The sequence below is a fragment of the Osmia lignaria genome, chromosome 13 (assembly GCF_051020975.1).
Source record: "Osmia lignaria lignaria isolate PbOS001 chromosome 13, iyOsmLign1, whole genome shotgun sequence".
Taxonomy (NCBI): Eukaryota; Metazoa; Arthropoda; class Insecta; order Hymenoptera; family Megachilidae; genus Osmia; species Osmia lignaria.
In genome coordinates this window covers 7,472,168-7,498,835 of record NC_135044.1, presented here as the reverse complement: position 1 = coordinate 7,498,835, position 26,668 = coordinate 7,472,168, and the positions used below count along the sequence as shown (strand labels likewise).

Below are 26,668 nucleotides of genomic sequence, written 5' to 3'. Positions count from 1 at the left end.
AAACTTTTACAACGAGTGTGAAGCTAGAGTGAAACTCATCGTTTGTAACATTATTTGCAGTTATTTATTTTACGAACTCTTTTATTTTATCGCAAGATTAATAGGTGTAAAAGGCCACTGTCTTTGGACAATTTATTCATTAATTTTTTAATTATATTATCAGTAGATGTAGTTTAGTTTCTAAGCTTTAGAGAATAATGAAATCTTTGGAATACTATTCCTCTTTTTTTTTTTTTTAATATGAGAAACGAAAATGTGAAGCAGTCTTCAGAAGTCTTCCAAAATATCTCACTAGCATCTTTAAATTCTTTCTAAGTAATCAAAGTTCCACAATGAGAAAATACTAAATCAATTTTCAAATTATTTCAATTCTAAAACCCTCTTCATTCTGATATAAAATTCTTTTTCTCTCTCTCTCACTACTGATTATGGCACCTCGGTATGTCCATAAGATTTCATAATCCACTGAATTTCATTTAAAGAATTACAGATCCTCTCTAACCTGGTGGCCGTGTACATCCTACGTCTTGTGATCAATATATTCGCAGAATCTCGTGATTACGTAATAATAGACGCATACGTGTGTGTATACAAATATTAATTACGATTATTATACACCGGCTCCGTGTTAAACTTACTTGTGTACGAGAAGTCTTCACCTAAGTAGTAGTGGTAGAGGACGAAGAGAAGAAAATTCGAACAGATAGACACATAGAAAGTTAGTTAAAAGACATCTTTCATGACGTTTCGTGTGTATTATGTAAAGTGGGCACAGAGACTTGTGAGTCTAGGTATGATAGATATACTTATCGCGTTTGATCGCATATGTGTAGGTGAGTAACGATATACACACACACATATATGCATACACGAGTGGGTCAATAGGTGAGTTTGAAGCGAGAAAATGATAATGTTAGCCTTTAATGAGCGATGCTAAAATGTATTATTAATCTTTCCCTTCGTTTGTTTTTTTATCCTAGGCGTACATCGCTCATTTTTACCTGCCTAATTGATAATACTGCGGGCTAATTGCACAGACTTATTTGCTTCGAAGAATTAATGTTAATTATGATAATAATTGTTAAATATATATTGAGGTATTAATTTGAGGATGGTAAAACGCTATGTTATAATCAAAATAATGGCAGTGGCTTAAGGTGGCGTAAGGGTTGGCTTCAACGTATCACGTTACCATCCCATCGATCATCAATGGATGAAACCAAGGATGGGCATCAAGGCAATTTCTTATAGTAACGTGATATGTACATTGTTAATGAAATAACTGTAATTTATTTAATTATTATCTTCTGTAACAGACAAATAAATATTAATTCTCTGAAGATTTTAAGCATTTTATCATTTTTGATATCACATGCCCGTATAGTTTATTTAGATTAAGATATAACCAAATTGTAATTTTTTTTTTTTCTTAATTTCATCTATCTTGTATTTTTAATAATTTGAAGCATATAAGTACTGCGAAGAAAATGTAACTCGTGTGATCGTCGAAGATGTTGTAGTGAATTGAAAACACTTAAGAAACTAACAGCATGATATCATTAAATTTTCTTATATAATCATTGATTTTGCCAAAGAAAAATAAAGATTAATCATCTAGCTCTAAGATATTCTAAAACACGTGAAATAGATTTAAATACTGAACATCGATGCAAAATTAAGTTGGAAGTACATAGTTCAAGACTCAAGGCAAATCACATCGCGCACAATCTTTTTTTTTTTATCAATTAATTTCAAATAATTCGCTCACAACAATTAACCATCGAAAGAACATTTACATACCTCCAGAAAACTACATTCAGAACAACACTGATATAGAAATATGTAATCTCAGTTGCAGCAGAAAGAAAAAAAAAAAATAAATAAATAAATAAATAAAAAAAAAAGACATCACATCAATAGAAGACTCAAAACACTAACGTTATTCTACTTTGAAACCAATTATTATGAATTTGAACGAATTTACATAGATTAGCAGAAAAAAGATATGTCTATGTTTTCCAACTTTTGATAGAAATTTAAATAAAATTTATTTCAATATTTATAAAATAACTATTGCTATTAATTAATAAATTGAAAATCATTGAATCAAATATCTTACTAACCTCGTTAAAATACATTATTTTATCCCTATCGCTTAAAAGAAAAGAAATTCTAACTTTCCTAATTTATTGGCCAAAAATTGAAAATTAATATAAAACTATTACATTTCAAAGATCTTACGAGATCATTTCACTCTTTTGTCACGGCTAGTTTTCATTTTATTAGATTAAAATAATTATAATAAAACGAAAAAAAGAAATAGAGAGAATGAAAGGAATGACACGTGGAAGAAAATCTACACTCGGGGGGATACATACTTGCTTTTCCAACCATCTGAACAGCTCGCACGCCTTTCCGGAATGTGGCCACTGCCCGAAGGGAGGAGAACCAGAGCTGTTAGTTGTCATATCAAAATAACATGAACCTAAATGCGGGAGGTGGCAACAAGTGGAGAGGAATTGCACGATCGAGGTATATACATTTCCCAGGTAAAAAAAATTCATGACTTTTACTGACATGCCACGAGATGTCACATAATTTTCATGCGACATTAAAAGTCCTGGTCTTATGCTGTCATGGCACTGTGACATTTCAGTGGATATTTTTATACGGGTTAATGTCATGCTCTTATTTAAAATAAAAAGTCATGACATTCAGCTGATATTTAATATTTGAGGAAGATCCATCGACGTGGAAACGTGTTCACAAGACAATATCACATAGTGTATGCCACGTAATTTTTAAAGGAACAATGTAAAATTTAGAAAATGAAAATAATATGAAATTCAAAGTTAAGGTAGTTTATGAAATGTGGACTTTAAAGGCAGATATTCCTCTGCATAAAAATGTTATGGTGTCATGACAGTGGAAGTAAAGACATTTAATGTTGCGTGAAAACGACATAACATTTCATATCATGGCAGTAAAAGTTACGATTTATGTACTGCCATAAGAAAATGGATCTTAATGTCCGTTCGCATCTACAGATAATGAATGTCACACCTAGCATGGTAGACACAATATTTCCTATAAAGATTTCATATTTTCGATAAATTAAAACAGTCAGCTTCAATATACACTGTGTCTAAAAAATAATGTATTTCCTGTAGATTCTTCATTTATTAACATTTGGAATTTACGGTCACTTTTTCAAGACATAGTTTTTTAATTTTAAATAAATAAATTGTAGATATACACCTATGACTCGGGTTTCACTCTTCTTATTTTATAAAATTTTTGTAAAATTTTAAATAAACCCTACATAAGTAACTCGATATAAAATTTGATATACCGAGAAATATTTGTCGTGCCATGCTACGTATCAGACATATCGAATCTCTAGACATGAACGAACCTTAAACCGTAATAGATCAGTAAATAAACGAAAAGAACGTTTATAACGGGTGTGGAAAGTGCGCTGCTGTAATGGGACAATCGACAAAAGGGTTTTTTTAATAATTAAATAATTTCGACCTAGAAAGAGGGTTAGAACACATCAAGTATACGACAGATAAATCAGTCACTGTCGTATATTTATGCAGTGGCCGATAATAGGGAATATATATATATTTTCTTTCAAGTATAATAAATATTAATTATAGTGTCAACATTATTGTTGTGATATATAAATGAATGGTATCGAATGCGCAATATGTGAGGGGAGAATGAAGTATTTATAACCGCGTTGTGTTCGATAAACCCTGGGCATCGATCATCATTATCCGCGTAAACTTAGAACCTGAAGAGCCGGTGGCATTCGTTTGTTTATAATTCACTATTTCAAAAGTTATAAGCATTTCCAAAATCCTTTTTTACACGCACATTCACATCATACACACCATTTTTGTTAAATAAAGCAGGTCGTGGCAGGGGTGGATACAGAAGCTTTGGTTAAGGGTGGAAGGAAATGTATAAAAGTATTTTTTCTTTTTCAAGGTTTAAGATTTGTTTAACATTTCTATCGGATAGCAAATCAGTAATTATATTTTTTAACTCTGGATCCACCCCTGAGTATATCTGTTTCCCTTATCTTAAATCCTTCGTTGCATAATTTTTGCACAATTTAAAAAAAAAAAAAATCTGCACGTTCAACGAACTTTTACTAAGATGATCTCGTGAATTAACGTTAATCACGGTGTGGGGGAGGGCAAAACGATTTTCAATCAGAAACGTGACAAAAATGAATTAACGATGCTTGTTACGTAAGCACATTGAAACAATAACGAATTAACGTTTAATTACTGACAAGCCTGAAACAAGCACATCTGTTAATCGGGTGAAAACGTAACAGCCATTATACGTGTAGACACAGAATGTATAACGATTTTGTGGAACGTGCTTTAGCAACAAATTAGCGTATCTGCGATAAAAGAAGCAACGATATCTCGTGAGAATCACAGGCAAATTGATATTTTAAAAATAATGCAACTGGATACATTTACGGCAACGTAATTGACCTTCGTCCATATTGAATTCGACGCTGCTCTGCTTTGATAGAGAGAACGGATGCTCGTCAAACTTCACAGCTCTAGCAAAAGCCCAGCGAGAAAGAATACGACTCGAACGATATATCAAAATACCAACAATAGAAATTCAATTTTAGGTACCGTGGGGTAAGTGTATGTGATTTGGGATTGTTAAACGATCAACATTCCCATTTTTCATCACTTACACCATCTTACCTCTTTAGATGTCAAACCGGTCAACTCTGCTTGAGTCAAAGAATTAAAGGGTTAAAAATTTATTAGATTTCTCTAAAGGCGGTCATCAAATTAATTTGGATCCGTATAAGTGCCTACGAGTTCCCAAAGACACAATTAGACCCCCATAGGTGACCATAACATTACCTAGGAGTTCTATAAGTGCCCAGAAATTTAATCTAGATCCCCATAAGAGTCCATAGAATCAACTTGATTCACATAGGTGTCCACAACGTAACCTATGACCCTTATAGAGATCCTCAAAATTAATTTCGACCCCCATTAGTTCATAAGCATCAATAACGTTGCAAGGGTTAAATGTATTGATTTTGACTCAAGCAGAGAAATTGATCAAAGACTGAGATAAAATTTGATAAATAATGCGACCAAAGGACTTTGATTAGGATTAATAGGAGGGAAAGGGAGGTACAAAGACGCGTACCGTCCAGGTAACTGCTGTAGGCAGTGTTTCCTTTCACCATGCCGGTCTGCATCATCATCATCCCCACATCTGTAAAAATCGAGCGATCGGCCCGGACACATGTTCGTGAGTAGTCACGTCGGGGCATTGTACTGCGGTGACAGGAAGGAAATTTGGAGGGTAACTGGAAATGTAAACCGGAGAAATAAAGGAGGGAGAGGAAATAAAACCCATAAACTTTTGACGGTATCAGAATGAAAGGACGTAGTTAAATTTTATATATAGGAAATGGACAGAGGTTGATTCTACAGTAAAAAAAAAAAATAGATTATTTAATCTTCTTGAAAGCTAAGCTTCTTATGAAAAAATGTTATTCTACACTTTTGGTTTATTTTTACACGTAGAATCTCCCCCTGTCTTGTCTCGACACACTTTCTATCTACAGTTAATGTTTACAGATTCGTACGTATGTGAAATAAAAAATTTGAAAAAATATCGAAGAATATTTTTTGCATTCATAAAATTAACATTTATGTACGAATCCAAAACTATAACGAGTATTAATTAATAAATTACAATTCAATGATAAAACATCACAGTTATTTCTTACGGCCAGGATAAGGGTCACTGAAAGATAAAAAGTACAAACAAAGCTCGCCAAATATTTCATATCGTCCTCCATCTCTTGTAATTAAAAAAACTCGTCGAAGTAGTTTCAATAATTCGTTAATAAGAGACGTTGATTGCCCAGGGTTTAAAATTATCATGACGGACCATTATTTCAAATGAACAGTGTACGTGTACATATGATAAATGAATTCCTTTGAATGAAGTCCCTAATCGAAATTATCCTAATCATCGAGAATTACCACCATCGACGTATCCTAAGGGAACGGCACCACAGAAGATGATCGATTATAATCGCAAAACAATCGAACCTATCGATCGATAGAGCTTCCGTTAGTGAAGCTTCTCATACGATTGAAGAGATTAGATAGCGGAAGTGAGCCGAAAAATTCAAGATAGAGAGCGACAGAGAGGCAGAAAGATAGTTGAGAAAGATTGAGAGAAAGAGAGCGAATGAATAGTTTTTTTTTTTTTTTTTTTAAAGAAGCTATCATACCATTAGAGGGCATAAAGGTATTCGAAATTGGGGGGCTAATCATGCATGCAAGGCGAGCGAGAAGGGCACACACTAGAAGTGCAGACTAATTGTCTTGATTGGCCAGGTGGACATGCGCCAACTGACAGAACTATGAGGGTAACATATCAATCGTGTAATCAATGGTATTTCATTTTTCACGTAACAGCTATTTAAAACCCTTGGACGACGGGGTAAATTAATTATACATTAATCAACACCTGATTGGCACTTGGATTAATTAGAAAATTTTGCGATGTCTTTTATAGCAGGGAATAATTACACAATGATATTTAATATTTAATATTTCCATAACATAAACGACATTGCATTTAAATAATTCTTATACCGAGTAGAAAATTAAGATATTAATATTTTCAATTTATTTTTCAAGGAAGCACGTATCCAAAATTATTTAAATTTTTACAAATGAGTTTCAATGAAAATATTTGAGTATCTGTAGTTAAAACACCATTGAATAGGTTTTCTAGGAATGGGTCACAATAGATCCCTGTCCGCCGTTCAGAGGGTTAAATAACAAGGTGCTGCTAACTCAGGCCCTGAACGATCAAAAATTTATTTAGAATAAAAAAGTTCGTAGCAAAAAAAGAAATGTAAAAAAGATTGGAACAGAACGAATTAAGGAAACCGTGAAAAACGAACAAATACCCGACTGTAACATCGCAAAAGTGTCAAATAAGTGTCTCTGAATGGGAATAAAAAGTGCGATCATCTCATTGCCATTGTCATCGTCATAATCATCATCACCACCGTCTTTTGCTTATAATATGCAGGATAAAATGGTTCAAAACTCGAAGGCATATGTACACACAAGTAAGACACACAAGAGAGATAGAAATATGCAGAGACAAAAATATATGTATGTCTATTCGAGAAAGAGAGACAGAGATAAGATAAACAGAGAAGAGGAGAAAGAGGAATCGAACAAGGATGGAAAGCAATGTGCATAAAAAGGTTTAGAGAAGCAAATAATTAAAAGTCACGATGGTAATAAATGAGTCGTCAAATGATTCTTCAGGTTTCCATTGTGTTTTGTTTAAATACATTTTAACACTTTACTTATTTTCTTTATCTTGTACTATAACTCTATTTCTTGTGCTACTGGTCCTACAGCTAGTAATCATGGATCCTTCTTGTATCACTCCCTTCATCTTTATGAAATTCTTACAATCTATCGTAATTCAATAATTTTAGAAAATAAAGTAAAGTGTAACACTTGGAAAGTGATTATAAAAGCAGAACACAATTGAAACCTGAAGATTTATGACGACTAATTCGAACCATCATGAAAGTTTGAAATATTCGAGTAAAAGATTAGTTGGAAATTGGAAAAAGATGAAATATAATAAAAAGTAGAAATAAAAGAAGATAGGAGATAGTCAGAAGATGATAGTAAAGGCTAAGCGAGCGAGTGTGAGACGTTACCTAAATCCCGGCCCCAGGAGCGCTGCTGTTGCCCCACTAGATCATATATCACAAGAGGATGGTCACAACCATGTCAATTCGTTAATTGTCGCGGTAATTACTACTACGTCTTTCGGTGGTTGAAGGAACATAGAGAAAAAGAAAAGAGGAGAGGGCGAAGGAATCACGGATAAACAGAGCTTTCTTTTCTATGTGATTCGTCCGGTTAAGTTGTTGATCATCTTGCGAGTCACACGAATTTCCTTAATTAATAAAATAAATTTGTTGGAATAATTAAGAGTTATAATAACGTGTGATTCGCAATTTCTTCGATGCATATACAGCACTCTATATACATAGAGATATCATATAATTAATTAATTAATTATCATATATCACCGATAGACCAAAGTTGAAATTAGATTAGTTAGAAAAGAACCCGGATAGAATTAAAAGATCTCGTTAATGGAATATCATTAGACTAGAAAGACTTACAATTTTTACACTTGCACTTCTTGATCAGCGTTTCGTCTTTTATATCCTCATGGCATGCTTTGCAATAGAACCACGCTCTGGAAATAGAAAACAATTTATCATTTTTAATAACTTTCTTTTAAATTTAATTACTTAGCTATTAATAATTCTAGGAAATGAATAAGCAAAATATTTTGTTACAAAATTAATTAAAAAAGAAATAATTAAATTGTGCTAAAATTATTTTTTAAATTGTATTTCACTAATTCGATTCGAGTTCTATGATAATTGCTTTTTTACAATTAAGAATTAAATCCTTACCTTTTCACTTCGTCGGCAGATTGAGCAATGAAGAATCCCTGAGTATTTGCAACGATCTTGGCACCACGTGGATTAATGGAGATCTTACTGTCGCTACCACCTCCTTCGCCCTTTATCTCGATCGCCAGCAACAACAGCTTCAACTTCGTGAAGCATAACCTAAGACGAAGTTTTGCATAATATTCTATGCTTATCGATATTAAATGAAAATTATTGTTATAGACATACAGAAAACACACAACATATAATGGTTTAGGGTAAGACACATACATATAACTGAATAAGTAATGTCCTTTGCTTACAAGAAATCTTACAAGACGGCACAGAGGACAGAGGGGTACTACGCACACATCGGCGACTCTGTAGCTCTACTCGAGCTTATTGGTACACGTGACCGCCACAACCAATAATATGGCACGACCGTCGTCACGTGTGAACTAAGGTGGGGGGACCAATCAGATCGCGTTATTTTCATGAGACTTCTTGTCAATGGAGGACAATACATATTTAGTAATGTAACAAAGTGTTTATAAGTCCAAAACATTATAACATTAAATCTGAAATTTTTTGCAATTAATAATAGTAACAGTGAATAATAAGAATTTTATAATTTGTATGGGAAATACATACTACACATGTAATATTGTACTTAACTTACTTACACGATATGTCAAAAGTTTCTAAACAAAATTAAATTTTTACCAATGAAAAAATTTCTCCTTTACTTCAATTATAGAAACTTTTGACTTTGATTACTTATTTGAAATTTCACACAAATTGCACAAGACATTAATTACAGCGTGAACAAACATTCATAACTAAACAGAGCGTTTTTTTTTAAATATATACTTAACATTACTTTATTGTTATTAAAATTGAAATTCTGCAACGCTCTGTTTTGCCATAAATAACACATCAAACACAACATGCAGATGAAGCACCTCAGCAAGCATTAATTAGGGAAATATACGAGACAATAAGGTAATTAATACTTAATAGCTCAAATCATGCGAAAGATGGAAGAAATTCAGTGTTTTCTAAACTAGTTGCTCTAAAATCCTACTCTAATCCCAAACTCGACGAAGAGACCAACAGAACTAATTACTCCTGTTGCTATCAAGTGTGACATTAATTATAAGGCGTAATATAGGCAAGAAGAGATCTAATAATTTAAATAGAGAAAAATGGCTGGCGATTTGGTGAACTGTACGTATCCGTAAACACTCGTGATAACAAAACTACACACTGTGCAAAATCAGTAGATAAAAGTCTGGGCGAAATTAAGAACCTTAACACACGCAAATAATAGGGACAGCATAAAATAAGATTTTCAATCTGTAAACTTGAGATAAAAAGGAATATTTTCTACCAATCCAGTATGTTAATAAAATAAATTTATAGTATGTTAAATTTATTTTTTGATGTAATTCGATTATTGTTTAAAACCGTGCCCAGCTAACAGTGCATGTAATAAATACGGTGCAAAAATGAAGTAAAGAGGAATAATTATATAATAAAATAGCAAACAAACGTGATATTCGTTCGTATAAATGTAATGTAATTTAATTTAATTTTATGTGCTCCAGTGAAATTCACATAATTTTATATTATAGAATATTATTGCTGTTAAATATTTTTGTTAAATTTAAAAAAAGGAACAGATTACACTTAAATAAAACTATTGTTTCCTGAGTACGTGTCACTGGTACTTATGGAACTTCATTGAATGAACAATAATAGTAGAACACATTCACTAAATAACGTATGTAACTGTAACATAAAATCACGAATTCATTTAAGGAATTTTCCATAACATTGTTTAACAAATTTGTTTAAACAAAGAGCATCAGGCATGCGTGTACAACGCCATGTTTTGTTAAGAGAAGACTAGAACGTTAACATCTACGAGCACACAATCTGGTCAGGATCAAATGGAAAGGAGACCCTCTTTTTCCACGTTATCCTTTCAAAAAATAGTGTTTATCTCAAAATGTATATTATTTTATGTGATAAAGAATTGTAAAAATATCAATGATATAAATAGTACCTTATAGAAGGTATGCAGACTTCGTCAAACCTTGGATTATTTTCATAATCATCGCTTTATCATTAAAATTAATTAATTTATTATCGATAAAAATCTGTCGCTCGAGAAATCTGCACGAACCTTATTCAAAATCAGTACTAACTACTTCTACGGCAGTATAAAAAGATTGATGCAAAAATTATTTGCTAAAATCGAAAGATTCGTTAAAAAACAAAAGAAGTAAAAAATGGTACTTTGTAAAAATACATTTCGACGAAGTTTGTGTAAAATTTCAAGATACATCCAAGATACCAACAAAACATAGTCAAACTACGCTAGCCAAAAAAGATTCCTATAGAGGAAGAAACGTTTAAAAGGATGAAAAAAATCCTAGGTGACGGGTGACATTCGCATCCACGAACGAGTATGTGGTTATATGTACATGTGTACACAATGGAATGTCAGAGATACATAAAAAATATAGTGTGCGAGATCAACGATACAGACAGGCAAAAAACAAAATCTCGCACTCAAATGTCCTCTAAAGTATTCTGGTATGAGTGTATGCGTGTCGTTTTATTTTATTCATAATGAACTGTTGCGCGCTGATAAGTGTCTAATGGGTGGTTTATTCCAAGAGTGATGAGACTGCTTGCTTTATAACACAAATTGATATCCCAAATAAATAATATGAATCACATACACCCCATTTGATTGGAAAAATTAGGATTGTGATAGTACGGTTTAAGAAGTATCACGTCTTTAATTTAATTTTTAATTTTAATTTTTGAAAGTGCAATATAGTCTCATTACTTTTGAAACAGACTATGTATGTGTTCTGTCTAAAATGTATAAAATGTTGTTGTTGTATCGAAAAATTTGCGTGTACGTGTCAGCCAATGGCAGCGAGAACTTACTCGCTGGCTTGGGGGAATGTCATCCCGGTAAAGGACGGGGAGAGGGTTTCCGTGTACATCTCGCAGCCCGTGCCCTGCAGGTAATCATTCTGCCATGCCTGAGTATCCGGCGACTGAAACACCAACCAATCAGGGCCCAACGTCATCAAACCTTTCAAAATACATTGGATTGACCTGACACGAGTACGGACGCTGACCAGTGGTCTGCTTCTCGTCGTGCAGGCAAACAAGAACAGACTATCTCACTTAAAGCCGAGAAAAAATAATATTTTTTCCAAGTTGAGATCTTTATTATCTATGCATCATTCGGCTGTATCCTATTTCCTCTTCTTCTTTCCCTCAGATCCGAAAAGAGGCGAAAGAAATTCTTGAAGGTTTATGATTCTGATCATCTTTTTTGTTTTGTGAAATGCCTAACTACATCCTCCAACAAGATCTTGTCATTTCATTCCTAATGACAGGCTAAAATTCATGGATGAGTTTTCTCCAGATTTCATTCATAATAGAGCCCTACAACCTTGAAGATTGATATGAAAGTGATGTGCCTTCCATGACCACAAAATTACCTTTCAAGACGAGAGAAGTCGTTAACCTACTGCTTAGGTGTCCTAATGCTTACCTATCTTCCATTTGCTTTAATATTTGTTCTAATTACGGTCAGCCTTCGATTAAGTTATGGCGGATTTCGGATAGATGGATAAAGAAAAATTAAGTCTTAAATCAATCATAACAAAAGTAATTTAATAAGCTTGAGAAGAAATATATTTAACTCCATGAACCGACTGGATCAAAATCTGAACCGACTGGACCAATTTATTTTTTACATGTACGTGATATCATTCTACTTAAAAATGTATAATTTGATTATTCTGATGAATTTAAACATGAACCTAAAATGAAATAGCAGAAAATAGTGAATCTTCGATCCACGATACCTAAATCGAGCCTGAACCGTAATTAGAAATCACAGAAAAATAGTGGACGTATAGAAACGTTATTGAAGCGTTGAGGGGTGGCTTACATCGCTTAAGTGTAGAGCACAGATACGATATTGTACAATATAATTGATATGTTCATATATCATACAGGCTGTTTGCATTATTATTACCCAGTGTTCTTCTTTTAACTGACAAGTCGATGAATGAATAAGCAGAGGAGAAAAATGTTCCACTAAAAATTACAACTAAGATATATTGACCTGAATTTTGTTTTTAACTTTCCTGGAAATCCTTACTCAACGATCTATTTCTATATATGTACGACCTCTGACCTCACTGTAATTAACTCAGGCCACCCAGGTCAGTAGTAACGTAACCACTACACTGTTACCAGGATTTTTGAAAATTCTCTTGGCACAATCTCAATTGGCTCGCACTTTGCTGTATCTATCTCTAATAATAATACTTATTAATATTATAATAATTTTATAATATATCTTATAGATGACAAAATGTTAAATATAAATTGCAGGATCTTTCATTTCTGTATATACTTGTCAATCAACAGAAAAACGCTGAACAAGAATAATATAGACACTCTGTATGTATGCACACAGTATGTACCACACAAGTATCACCACGAAATTCTAAGACCTTTTTCTAATTAAAATAATTTTACCAGAATAGAATCATAGTTAGCGGTGCACGATATCCTAGGTCCTTGAAACAATTTTAATATCCTTTTTAATGTTACTCAAGTGGACACGTAAGTACCTTTACTTCGTGCTAATAAAATTGGTAAAAAAAAGAGTTAAAATTATTATTGATATAAAAAATATTGGTAAATTTGACGGAATATCTTGAAATTTCGTGGAAACACTCCCGGGAACACCCTGTATATGCATATATATATATGTATAAATAGAATATAGTCCATACAATGTATATAGCGGAGTGGAGCATAGTGAAAGACAGAGCGTAGGCGAAGCTTTATCCTTTTTTTCTTTCCGATTCAAGAGACTACGGACCCTTCTCAAGTGATTCCGCCGTCGTTAACGCGTGCATAAAAAGAGTGTGAAACGGTCGACCGAGTCCGTGTACTTCTCAAACAAGTATTGAAAACTCCCAAACGAACTATACGTGCTTTTCTGAAAAGGCATTTTCAGACCTGCCATTCGAGGTTGTACGATCATTAAAGCGCAAGTACGATCGTAAAGTGGAGCCACAGAGAGATAGAGGAATATTTACAAAATGAAGAAAGTTTTTTTTTTTTTTTCGACCATTGGTAAAGCCAGTCCTGCAGTGCTATTTTTCCATCAAATTATATTTTCTATTTTATTACGATATTCTGACATAACGTAGACTGTTTCCTATTGATAGAATGATCATTTTAGTGAAAATCGTTAATTGTTTTAAATAAAAAGTCTTACTTGGGTTAATTAGGTAAATCTGTTATGATAAACGAGAAGCCATGAAACATTGAAATTTATGTTAATTTTCATATTCAAAAAACAAGATTGTTTTTTTGCTGGATTTAAGGTTTTGCTAATTAACCCTTAGATGGCACACTGGGGCGTTTAAGACCCCAACCACTAAAATATTTCCTGCCAAGAAGCTATTTATTATTTTAACTTGAGAATCTACTGCTAAATTTACTTTTCGAGTTTCATGACCTCTTGAACTTATTAGTAATCAAATATACTAATAAGGAGATGATCCAACTTTGTACCTCCAAATTTAATAAAATCTTTAGAAATTATATTATACCTTCAACCACCCTCATGTAACAAGAAAAGGACGGAAGAAATTTTTCAAATTAAATAATTAAAAATTTGTTGAACATCTGTCTTAATATAGGGGGTGATTTGTAAAAATTAAGAAGCCTGCTACATTTTTTAAAAATTTCATCGAAATTTGTAACCCAAAATTGTAGCCTTCTCCTTGTAAGTTGTGCAGAAAACATTTGATACGAGCAAAATAAAGATAAAACTAAAAATTGCATCTGTTATTATATTAATCATATACGGATAGAACAAAAACGAGCGGAACCACAGATCTCGTCTCTTGAATCAGATATGCAGGTGTCTGCTGGATGTTGGATTGGACCGACTTACTCAGTGGCCTTTGCAAAGGGCATTCCAATGAAGGTAGGGCTCAGTGTTTCGGTGTACATCTCCATTCCGGTTCCACGAAGGTAGTCATTCTGCCAAGCCTGCATATCGGGCGACTGGTACCAATCAACCAACCATTTCTAAATTACACGCGCTCCTATGCATGTACGGATTCGCGCGTTTGTCCACAGTGAAACGATCGTCTTTCCTTCATTTTATCCTCGTATTTAAACGAACGCGTTGGAAAAAAGAAGATTCAAGGTATATCGTGTTTCATAAAAAGCGAAATTTTCGCGAAAAACAAGAACGCAGCAGAGTCGGTAGCGCGATCACTGTGAACATCTGAACCGTGAAAAACCCTAAGGAACTTTATTCACACATGCATAGATGATAAAGACGGCAAGTTTTTTCTTTTTTTTTTTTAGTTTGTCTGCCGTAGGACAACATATTACTGACCGTCTTGAAGGAACGCATGGCGAAAAGATTGGCCATCATCGTGCTGAAACCCGGCGCTAGACAGGACTGTGCGATGAAACCCAGCTTCAGTTCGGCCAGGCATATCACATCGTCACCCTGTTTCCAGTCCCATGATGGAATGTTTAATAAGTAGGCCTGGAACAGACGATATATTATATTAATCAATTAATCAAAATTTTAGTTGATAAATTTTAATAAATACCAAGACATTTTTGCTAAAACTGACTTTGTTCAGTGGTGGGAGTGGTGGGAGCAGGCTAGTAGTAGAGTGAGTAATATGGTATACTGGAGTGGTGGGAGAAGGCTAGTAGTAGAGTGAGTAATGTGGTATACAGGAGTGGTGGGAGAAGGCTAGTAGTAGAGTAAGTAATATGGTATACTGAAGTGGTGGAGGAAGGCCAAGTAGTAAAGTAAGTAATATGATATACTGGAGTAGTGGGAGAAGGCTAGTGGTAGAGTACTCTTAAGTAGTATAATATACTAGAGTGGTAGGAGAAGACTAATGGAATATACTATCGTGAAATAATTATAAGTTAGAATAGTTCTTGAATAATTTTCAAGAGTAATACCTTGTTGTGATATTGCATTAACTGAATGATAACGCGAATATCATCCGAATAGTTCTTGATGGAGATAACGCGCATAATGTTTGCCGCGTCTTCAGCGTCTGGATCCTGACAGTACTTGTTCGCCAGTACCAAACACGCATCTGCCTCGTGGACCTAAAAAAGACAATTGAAATACTTTGTTCTATGTGTTACCTTGGATAAACCATCGATGGAGGAGAATTTCGTTTGGGAGGGACGATGGTCAAATAGCAACAGCAAAATAAAAATTGTTCTTGAACAAAGGAACCGTGGCAAAATAAATAATAAAGTTATATTGTTTTATTACTTTTACCCTACAAAAATAGTAACCAAAATACTGTGTTTTTAATAGAAATAATCTAATAAAATAATGACTTTAGAAGTGCACCTTTTATTTAGGTAGGTGATTGTTTTAAAGAAAAGTGTGTTTTTAACCCTCGGACGACGGACCATGGAGAGAGCCACAATCTTAACGTAACTTTGTATTTCGTATTTTTATTTCCCAAATTTTACACTGTTCCTTGGAAATTATGCATTTAATTTTAATTGTTTGTTTTATAGATTTTGTAAATTCGGGTCACGATTGACCCAGGCTCCGCTGTTCAAGGGTTAATAAAGAAATGGTCTACAATATACTGAATATGCAGAAAAATGCAAATACATGATAACTAAAGGCTCATGTTTAATGTGCGTCGTAGGTATAAATAATTAAAAACATCTTCTAAAATATGATTCATTATATACTCTAAGACATAACTTATGATAATCATAAAATTACAAAAATAATGGGCAGCCAATGATCGCTCAATATTTTGATTTTATGTACTCATTTAATAATTCAATTTTTTTTTTTACAATAAATACCTTCGACGCATTCTCAGCCTATCGATAACAATAAAACTAGAAAAGCAAATTTCTGCAGCATTCCATAACACGTAAACATTAACTAAACAGTGAATTATTAAGAGTAAGGTTCATATTATGCCGTAACATGCCATACTATCAATCAAACTTAAATTCAACGATATTGCACAAATAGCCAAGCAGGTAGCCCTGCTTTCATTATTCAAATGCAAAATCTATATGTTTAATAAATAATCACGACAGAGTGTCATTGAAAAAAAAAAAAAAAAAAAAAAATCTAAATTTTCAATAGATAAGAATTCTTAAAATTATTTATTTAAAAATTCTATCCGCAACCACTTACCCATTCGAATCGACAGCAGGCATAGATTTATCCATCAGGTGTAAATAACTTTCAAGGGATTTATATATTTTTTCGTTTTACACAAATTAATGGTACAATTTTATAGGCGATACGTGTCCTTTTAATGAAAGATTGAATTTAAGCTCGTATGGAATCTGACATCACAAAATGACATTCGTTCAATTCGGTCTGAATGAACTGTTACAGGTTGACGAGACATTAAAGCAAACATAGGTTTTACGAAAACATCGTTAATGTGCACAAAAGGGAACAAACAGGCAACAACCATCTTGGAACAACAGCATTGGTCCTTTTGTATAACAATGGTTCTCGAATTAACTACCTATTACAGTAGACTCTCGTTATATCGTCGCAAATGGGGTGGCAGAAGGGGAACATTTTTCAAACTTCCAAGCTCTGATTTGGGAGAGGAAGGCAGGGAGATAGAATTATACTTTCGTAGGTCACGATGGTGGAAACGTAGCACTATTATGATTGTAGATCTATGCGAAGTGGCAATATAACGAGAGTCTACTATGAAGCAGTAACCATGACAGTCTTTCCTTATTTTAACGATTACTAAGATTTCCTAAAGTAATTCACCCTTTTACGAAGCAGGACATACACGTCCCATTAAAAATGGTACACCATCCTGGGGTGTGTAAAAGCAGGTAAACTTTAGATAAGAATTGGACAATTTTTTTCAAGGTCAGAATTACAGAATTTGTTTAAAGCCAAAAAGAGAAAAAAAAAATTGGAAGATTTGAAAATTACAAAAACCTAACAGACTCGAATGATTATTAGAATTTCATATGGGTGTTATTACAGAGAATACAATGACAGGGTTACAGCATTCCTAATGCAATTTCAAGAAGCGTGAAGACCAAAATACAAGTATATCACGTCATGAGAACTGCTTTTCGCACAACGAGGGAGACACGACAGCTTAATGGACGATAAAGGGACGTTGTATATAAAGATAGAGACAATAGAAAGAAACGTAGATGGCGATCAGCCGAATAATACACAAGTTCATATCAATCGATCGATGGAATCACACGTTTATTTTACGTATCGAAAGGACGAGGAATCTTTTTTTATTTTGTTTGATGGACAGGAAATAACTCACCTTGACCCGTTGCAGATCAATTGGGTTCATGATGGTCCCCTGAAAGAACTCCACGGTGGTGAAATGCCGTTTGAATAGTCCCTCCAACTCGAGATCTGGTGGCTTCCTAAATGGCACAGGCCCGACAAAATCATACGTTTCTTTTTATAAATAACATTCACCTCTGATGTCGAAGGCCGCCATATTTTGCGACATATCGTTCAGCAGACCGTCAGAAGTCGGAGATATGATTTATAAAGTAAATAGTGACTTAAGTGTAATAAGGTCCTGTGTACTTGGCACTCGAGAGACAATCAAGATAACAGATCATTATACGATATCGATTGGTGGTTTTCTAAAAAAAATTTTTCTTTATGTATTAGAAGTCTCTTTCGTAATCCAAGAACGCAGGAATATAATGTATAATAATAAATCTAAGTAAGTCTCTACTGCACGCTGATTCGACTCCATAGCTCATTACAGCATACCATGCAGTCGCAGGCGGTTGCTTTCTACGTAATAAATTTGTACATATATATTTTGTATAATTTGACACGTACAGAGTGGCCTAAAAATAAGCAGCAACTTTAAAACATGTGCGTTCCAAAATTTCTTCATCATTTTGTTATCGAATGCCACCTTGTTGAAACATGACGAAGCGTGTTAAGATTTAAAATGCAATAGCAAAGTTTCATCACCTAATTCCTTTTCGTTCTGTAATTAGAGACGAAGTTAAGGACGAGCACTTGCGAGAAAGAGACGAAACAGTGAGACATCTGGTGGCCATCAATGAAATTAATCAGACATAAGAGTCGCGCAGTGGTGTAACAACTCAATTATAATTGCTTATGTTTCAGAAACATAATAGGTTGCTGAATGCTAAAGAAATTTTGTGTTTCTTTCTATACGAAAAATATGCATATTCTAATTTGCTGCTTGCCTTTCGAACATTCCATATGTGCGTGTACTATGTACATACACCAACATGTGAAGCAATTATGAAATAACTGAAACTTTGATCTGTGAACGTTCTGAGTGTGTGAAAAAATGTTTAACCCTTGAACAACGGAGTTTGGGTCAATCGAGGAATAATAATTTTTAAAGGAACAGTGTAAAATTTGAGAGATGAAAATAATTTGAAATACAAATTAGATTCAAACTGGGGCTCTCTCCATGGTCCGTCGTCCGAGGGTTAGTTGGAAAAAATGATAGCAGTAAATACGGTGATGGCTATATAGTGTAATAACCAAAAAGTGAAAAAAAAAAGTAAAATTTTGAAAATTACAGTTAAAACGAAAATCTACTGACAATTTCATTAAACTTTCACCCAAACCTTCCATCAGATGGCGTAGACAAGTAATTCCATTAGAAAATTCTCAGAACTTTCAGCGTATCCCACGGTAACATCAACCCCACGTTGGTGTACGTGCATAACAATATTCCCCAGTAAAATTAATTAACTCCATAACATATAAATGGCAATTGTATCCATAAGATTGTATATATGTATCATAATAATATAATGCAGTAATAATAATAATAATAATAATAATAATAATAAAGATAATGTAAATGCATAATAATATAGTTGTCTACATCGATCGATGGCTAGAAAAAATCGTGTTACTTTCAGGCGTATAACCTCGCGCAAATAACCTAAATAACTGCAAGAAAATAAGAAGCACGAGCGATCACGCGAAAGGGCTATAAAAGGTATAATACATATGATATGTATAAAGGTTGCTTGGTATTGTTTTATATCGTATGATGGTTGTTTCTATGGGTTTCAGAAGGGGTACCTTGACACGTTCCAGATCCACAGCGTTCATCATAGTGCCCTGAAAAAACTCCACGGTTGTGTAATGCCTCTTCAGGAGACCCTCCAATTCGAGATCTGGCTCTTTCCTGGAAACATAGATCACTCCTTACGACAATGACGATCAGACCTCATTTTTTCAACCGGCAGCCCATTGGTTTATCCTTCTCTGTATTTTCAATACATTCCATCGCAGCTGGTCGTTAGCAGAATAACTGGGATTCTGGTTGTGTATTTCAAAGGGAATATCGAAAAACCAAGATGAACCAAGTCTGATCATCTTTAGTCGCATAACCGCAGAACAAGTTGCTTAAATAATAGACCCTGATTATTATTCATAAGTTTCTAGACATTGACTATCTCCTGACTGCTTATCGATAATCATTACAGTAGCAGACTTACTTAATTAATACTGTACTTAACGTAGTCAAAGTCGACATGGTAATGTGTGAATCAAAATGATATGAACGTAACTTTTCAGTGATGATACAATTGAGATCTTGTGTTGAAATTTGGATGATTATGGGGAGGTAGGATATGAGAGGGTGGTAACACGCGATATCGAGTGAGTGGAAGTGAACGTGTCGAGGATGCCCTGTATAATCAATGTACACTATTATAACTGTATAGGTACACTCATCCTCCTCGAGGATGTCTACGAGGAAAGATGGGAATCCAGGATATCATTACTGTTTCTGGAGAAACCTGATATGATCGCAAGTGTATAAAGAAGTATTTTGCCAAAAATAAACAAGCATTAAATAAAAATTCTTCAGATTATTTTTTTTTTCTTAAATTTCTTATCTTTTATAAAACTTAATATAGATTGATTATACAGGTTTTTATTAATTAAACGATGTAATGAGAATAGGAGAGAGGAAATGAAAATAATGAATCGATGGATCATACCTATGCAAGAAGACAACTTCCACGTCGACGTCCTCACGATCCTCGTGCAAGAAGTCCTTGAGGAAATGCGACACTGATTCGTAGGTGATGTGTCCACACACGACAATATGTCTGCCAACACAACGAACAAATTAGATTCAATTCTCGTTAAATCGGAAACGATTGAAAGACGAAAGATTTACAAGCAACTACCGTGTACACGCTCTATATATTATACATGTGTCTCGATTGACTAACGATCTCATTACATTTTTATCTCTTCCCATTTTTTTTTTTTGCTTTAATAGTGATTTTGCATGTTGAAAAAAATATGAAAATAACAGCTGGTTAAAGAGAGAAAAACGTAAATATCGTTGCGAAATCAAAATTTCAGCTCTTTTTGTACCAGTTTAGTCTGCTTCCGTAACAATAATATTTTATTTGAAAACCTGACGAAATGTAATTGTAATAGAATTTAGAAAAAAGGTTCACTCGTTTGTTGCAGAACAACGAATATTTAACAATTAACAAAAATACGAGGGCGATTGAAAAAGTTCAGCCACGTTTCTGATTCAAATGTTGGATATAATAAAGAATTTCGAAAATAAAAAATTAGCACCTCGAATTTAGAAAATTTAAAAAACAGTATATTGGATATAGAAAATTTGAAATGCTGGATTTGAGAAATTAAAAAATTTAGAATTTTAAATTTAAAAATCTTTAAACACCGAATTCAAAAAATAGTTTCTATACTTCTAATAATTTACAAAGAGAAATTTAGAAAATTCAAATTCCCTCACGAAACTTTTTCAATCACCCTCGCGATAACCACAAGATCATGATATAACTGACATCCGCGTACACAATGTGTAATTAATTATGTGGACTAAACTTACCGGAGCTGCGATAGGAATTGGAGTGAGTCATTTTAGCCGACTAATGTGATCGAACCACAACTCTATGTACACGCGCATACACGCACACGCACACACACATATGACAAATTATCTGTGCTAGATTAATCAATATACAATAAAAACAAAAACAAAAAAAAAAAAAAAAAGAAACGACAAAATGTAACAAGAATTAGATGAAATACGTAAAAGAGTGCAGGCTCGTTGACCTTGCAATCCAAATCACAAGCACAAGAACTCGTCGCTAATTCGTGTTAATTCTACGTGCAATGTGTCGCGATAATCGCATACTCTTGCTAATGCTAATTAAGTTAGACAAGATACTCGTCTAAAATGTGTTATTGCATCGTGTACCAAAACTTCACCATAACCAATATCATGCTCAATCTTTTATCTACATTGTGACATCTAAGAACAAAAAGGCACATTACGAATTCAACCAACACACACGCGTAACAATAAAAAAAATATATATATATATACATATATATTATAGTATGAAGTGTGTGTCAGTGAATCCACAATGGACCCATAAACGCATGAACGATAGTAAGCCCTACTGATAATAAGGTTATTTATCAATCTACTATACGGGGCCGACGTTTTGTCGTGTGAATGTTAAGACATGAGTGCCGTATGTGTAGAATAAGAATAAGTTACAAATATGTTGTGTGTTGGCTACAGCGAAGAGATACGTGTCGTTCGAGCCCTATTGCCCATGTAGAGAAAAGATATACCGGAAGCAGAAAAAATGTTCGAAGTGGACGATATATCTTGGAACGTTGATCAAACGTTCGTCGATGTTTGATGTTGATGTAACGAGTTCGTCGCGGCTCATCTATATATCGGTATACACATAAAACCGTCGCCCTGACTTAACAGAACATCCACCGACAAGGAACACATATCAACGAATAACACCCTTATTTTAATGTAATTAAGACGCTGCTCGGTGTATGTAGAATTGGACGTGCAACAATCAACAGCACCGTTGGAAAAATTATCATTTGTGTCAGGTCAAAGTATTAGGCTGCATCATATCATGATAAACATATGGCAAAATAGCATTAATGGTATATCAATTTGAAGCTTAAAGTTTCATGAAAACGACTACATTAATGGTTTATCTAGGTTTTTAATATAAAATAGATGGTCGTTAGTTATAGTCTGATATGACATAGAAGTATTGTAATATAGCACTCGTGGCATATCAGTTTGTCATTTGAAGTTTCATGAAAATGATGATATATTTTTAATATAAAAGAGGCTAATTACAATAAACAATGGATCAATTGTAAATAATGACGTCTGTTATTATCAAATTATCAATCTGTTATGATACAACCTAATAATTACGAATGTATACAGAGTGAGTTAGCTGAAATAAAATATTTAAACATTTTCTTTTTTTTTTTATTTTAAAGCAACGAAGAATTTAGAAAAAATGATCGGTTTTTCTATTTCTTCTAATGATTCCTAGCATCACTGCCCACAAATTCTACTTAAAGATATGCACCAACTCCTCAGACTTATTTTAGGGGTGCATATCTCATGGTTGTCCTTAAAAACAAAATATCTATCAAATATTACATTAGGATTGTTCCAAATTTTGAAATATAGATTGTTTATTCCAAATATTCCAAAAAATTATATTACAGTTTGTGTAATACTTATTCCAAAAGTAATTAGAATGATATTACGATTTGACGTGTATTAGAAAGAAACATGATCAGTGAAGTATGTCACTTCATTTTAGTTTAATCTTGATAAGTTTAGAATTTATTATAAAAAAATAATTAATACAAATTACAACTCACTCTGCACTATCGTAAACGTAATTGTGTAAAGGTACTTATTTTTTTTTTTCTTTTTGAAAATAACACCGATGTTGTTATTATCATTTTATGATCGCTTAACGAAAAACCATAGTTGCGCTGATATAAATTGTGCGACGCATTAATTTTAAAAACGACATACAATTAATACACAAGTTCACCCTAGTCTACGGATTCGTTTGTTGGCCCACTGATTAATCCCTTCCTTAAACTTCATTATGCGTGACATAAGTTTAGCAATATACATATATATATGCGTACATATACACTTCATATATGCGTATAAATATTTATAAACATATATAAAGCGTCCACAGAATGAGTCATATTAAATGTAACATGAAATTTTCTTTAAACCTGTCAAAAAGTAGAATCTTTTAATTTCGATATTAACTTTAATCCATAATTAGTAATATGGGATCTACCAGACCCCAGCCATTTTTTACTTCCTTATATTTTCTACATAAATTAACACTTACATTCCTTTAACAATTAAAAAAAAAATCTATTATGATAATTATTTGACTGATAGTATAAAAAAGGACACAGGAACAGAAACTTAAATACAGATAGTGACGGATTTAAATAACAAATGAATGTCTCTTGAAAATGACATAACAGTTACATTTTTAAATTTTAGATAATAATTTTGAATTCGAGATTAAACAGTTTTAAAGATGATAATCAGTAACAGTTCACATGACTCATCCTGTGAGCCTAAACCCAAGGCGGATATACACTTTATCGCTTTCCTTTCTCCAAGATTTACACGTAAAAAAACAATAATTAATGCTGTCTAAAACATCAAGGTCATTACACTCAAGTGTTGCAACATTAGGTCATATACATATATATGACCTAAGTATTGGTTAGAAATGCAGGGTACATGCTGGGCGTTGACCCTTTGCACTCAGAGAGAAATACAGCTCTAACACCATTATTTATATATATATATATATGTATTTCTTATTCTACATCCAAATGATATGATTTTACGAATGATAAATTTTGAACATCGAGGAATTTATCAACTTTTGAAAATTTATTTCCATGTATTTAAATCGCACAGTTGTGCCAAAGTTGCAAAAATGAATTGGTCTAATAATCACTGTGTTGGATAAATGTAACAAAAAACGAGGAATTAAATTAATTTTTCTAAAATCTGTTATTTTTGAAAGTATATGATATCGGTGTATAATATCTGTAACAAGAAATCGTGTTCACAATTAATAACAATCATTTAATAATAATATTTTAATGCACGTTGTCCTTAACACGATGATAAAATTGTTCATCTGCTTCAGTGTACCGTTATTCCTCGTCCTTCGTCACAAAATTCAAGGAAACTAACGCAATAAAGCCGTATTTGTCCCAAGTGCGGTCAATGTGAACAAACAAGCTAACATCAGTTACTGGGTATGGTAAATCTGTGATGGTAATTGGACTAGCTGATTGGCTGGTTTAAGGTGTTGGTGGGCAAGAACAAGGAACTGTATTATTGAGGATTACTCTTGAACCACGGCTGCACTAATGCCGATTGATAACTAGAAGAGCAGGTACGGAGTGCGATTCTGCAACTAAACTTGTTCTCTAAAAAAATATACAAAATGTTCCGAAAAAACTATACAAATCGAATACTATCGATTCTTCGTGTCAAAACGAATCGAAAAGTCCTTTGCCGTTTTTCGATTCATTGCTTAGTTTCCGAGATATAAACGAGTGAAGATCACAGGTGCTGTGGTCATCTAAGGGACCGTCTACGCAGGCGCGACGACCATGCGATTAGTTACCCGCGCATGCGCTCGAGATCATAACATGGCGACTCGAAATTTGAACTGAAACTTCAAACCCTTACATCTCGAGAACTAAGCCACGGATTGCAAAACGGTAAAAGACTTTTTAATTTATTCCGACACGGAGAATTATTTTCCAAAATGAACATACTTTTTGGAACACTTTATATATACATTACGTGTACGAGTAAGTGTACGTGAGATTGTGTGTAAGAATAAACAATAGGCAATTCAAGGAATCTTTCAGACTTGTTGATAGAAAAACATTGGTGTCTAGTCTGTGTGTATCTGTGACAAAAGAGACACATCAGGAAGTGTAGGATCCGAAATCACGGCAAGTGTAAAGATTTGGGGGGTGCTTACGGATAAAAAAAAAAATGAAAAGAAACGACGAAACATTGGTTCACAGCATCGTGCCGAAGGCAGGAAGAGGAACAGCGTCAGTGACAGGATAGGACGAGGGTTAGATGTACACCATATACAAGATGTTATACGAAAAGGTAACGGGTTGGTTGATAGTAATAGACAGGGTTGCGAAGGGTGACTCAACTCGGGAAAGCTATTTGGTTGGTTGTATCTCTCACCTGCGACCTCGCTCGTTCTTCAAAGTGCCGCCATACTTGTTTCGCGTCCCGATCAGGTCAATTATCTCGGGGATACAACTGGCGAATATGGCCTACACCACGTGAATAGAACAGAACACAACACTCGCATCAATATTACTTGTGTGACAGGGGGAATAACAGTTGGTTGCTTTATTTTTTCTTTTTCTTTTTCTTTTCTTTGTATTCTTATTTAAACCTCCATCGTGTAAGTAATTTTGTAGGCAGTATCGTCACGTCATTGGTCCGGGTGGATCGCTAAACGCGTGGTACAGTGATCGTATTTCTTATTAAAAAGTTTAATCGCTTGTTGTTTGTTTTTATTTTTCTCTCTGAAGTGGCGAGGGGGAGGAAATTTGCACTCATGAACGGATGTTAAAGTCTTTTGGCTCAGCTACGCGGGCAACGCGGCCACTCATAGAGACACGGATTAACAGTGCTGTACCGCTATGCGTGCCACGGCCCATTATAACAATCAATTAATTATGGAAACGAACACGTTCCAAGTAATTGGGCGGGGTAGGTAGGCTACCTACACCTAGGACCTACACTCCTACACCTAAGGCCTAACTACACGTGCCGACACGTCTACCTAGTCCATTGGGCAGGTAGGTCGTAATTTGTGTCCAGTGAACCTTTTTTTACGCGAATTCTTTACAACGAGGCTAACTCGATCCTTTCGATTCACACCTTCTTGGTGGGGTAGTACACACATATATAACATATGTCTAGCAAAGAGGGCACACAACCATAAACTCATCGATTTCATTTAATTTTGCACGATTATAAAAGATATTTAAATGAATAATTTTACAAATTTATGACGTCTCATTTTAAAAAATAAGGTGGAAATTTATTTCTTCAAATATTTTCAAGTTACTTTAATAAAAGACTCGAATTTATACTT

The 26,668-nt window shown here is 33.8% G+C and overlaps 1 protein-coding gene across 37 annotated transcripts in view; it reads right to left on the bottom strand.

The window, feature by feature from the left end:
- The window catches only part of slo (calcium-activated potassium channel slo), a 64,135-nt gene that overhangs the window by 9,991 nt on the left and 27,476 nt on the right, over nt 1-26,668 (bottom strand). For 5 of the 37 annotated variants that reach the window (XM_034319138.2, XM_034319151.2, XM_034319155.2 and 2 more), the window contains exons 7-15: nt 20,639-20,749; nt 17,935-18,040; nt 15,581-15,733; nt 14,991-15,146; nt 14,538-14,650; nt 8,543-8,701; nt 8,243-8,319; nt 2,379-2,429; nt 639-659 (exon numbers count right to left, since the gene is read on the bottom strand). In XM_034319138.2, coding sequence (XP_034175029.1) covers nt 639-659; nt 2,379-2,429; nt 8,243-8,319; nt 8,543-8,701; nt 14,538-14,650; nt 14,991-15,146; nt 15,581-15,733; nt 17,935-18,040; nt 20,639-20,749 — 947 coding nt within the window. Of the gene's footprint in view, nt 1-638; nt 660-2,378; nt 2,430-5,202; nt 5,272-7,768; nt 7,805-8,242; nt 8,320-8,542; nt 8,702-11,485; nt 11,599-14,537; nt 14,651-14,990; nt 15,147-15,580; nt 15,734-17,934; nt 18,041-19,712; nt 19,819-20,638; nt 20,750-25,743; nt 25,836-26,668 lie in introns of all 37 variants that reach the window. The other 32 variants (XM_034319161.2, XM_034319169.2, XM_034319165.2 and 29 more) reach the window with 20 other exon arrangements.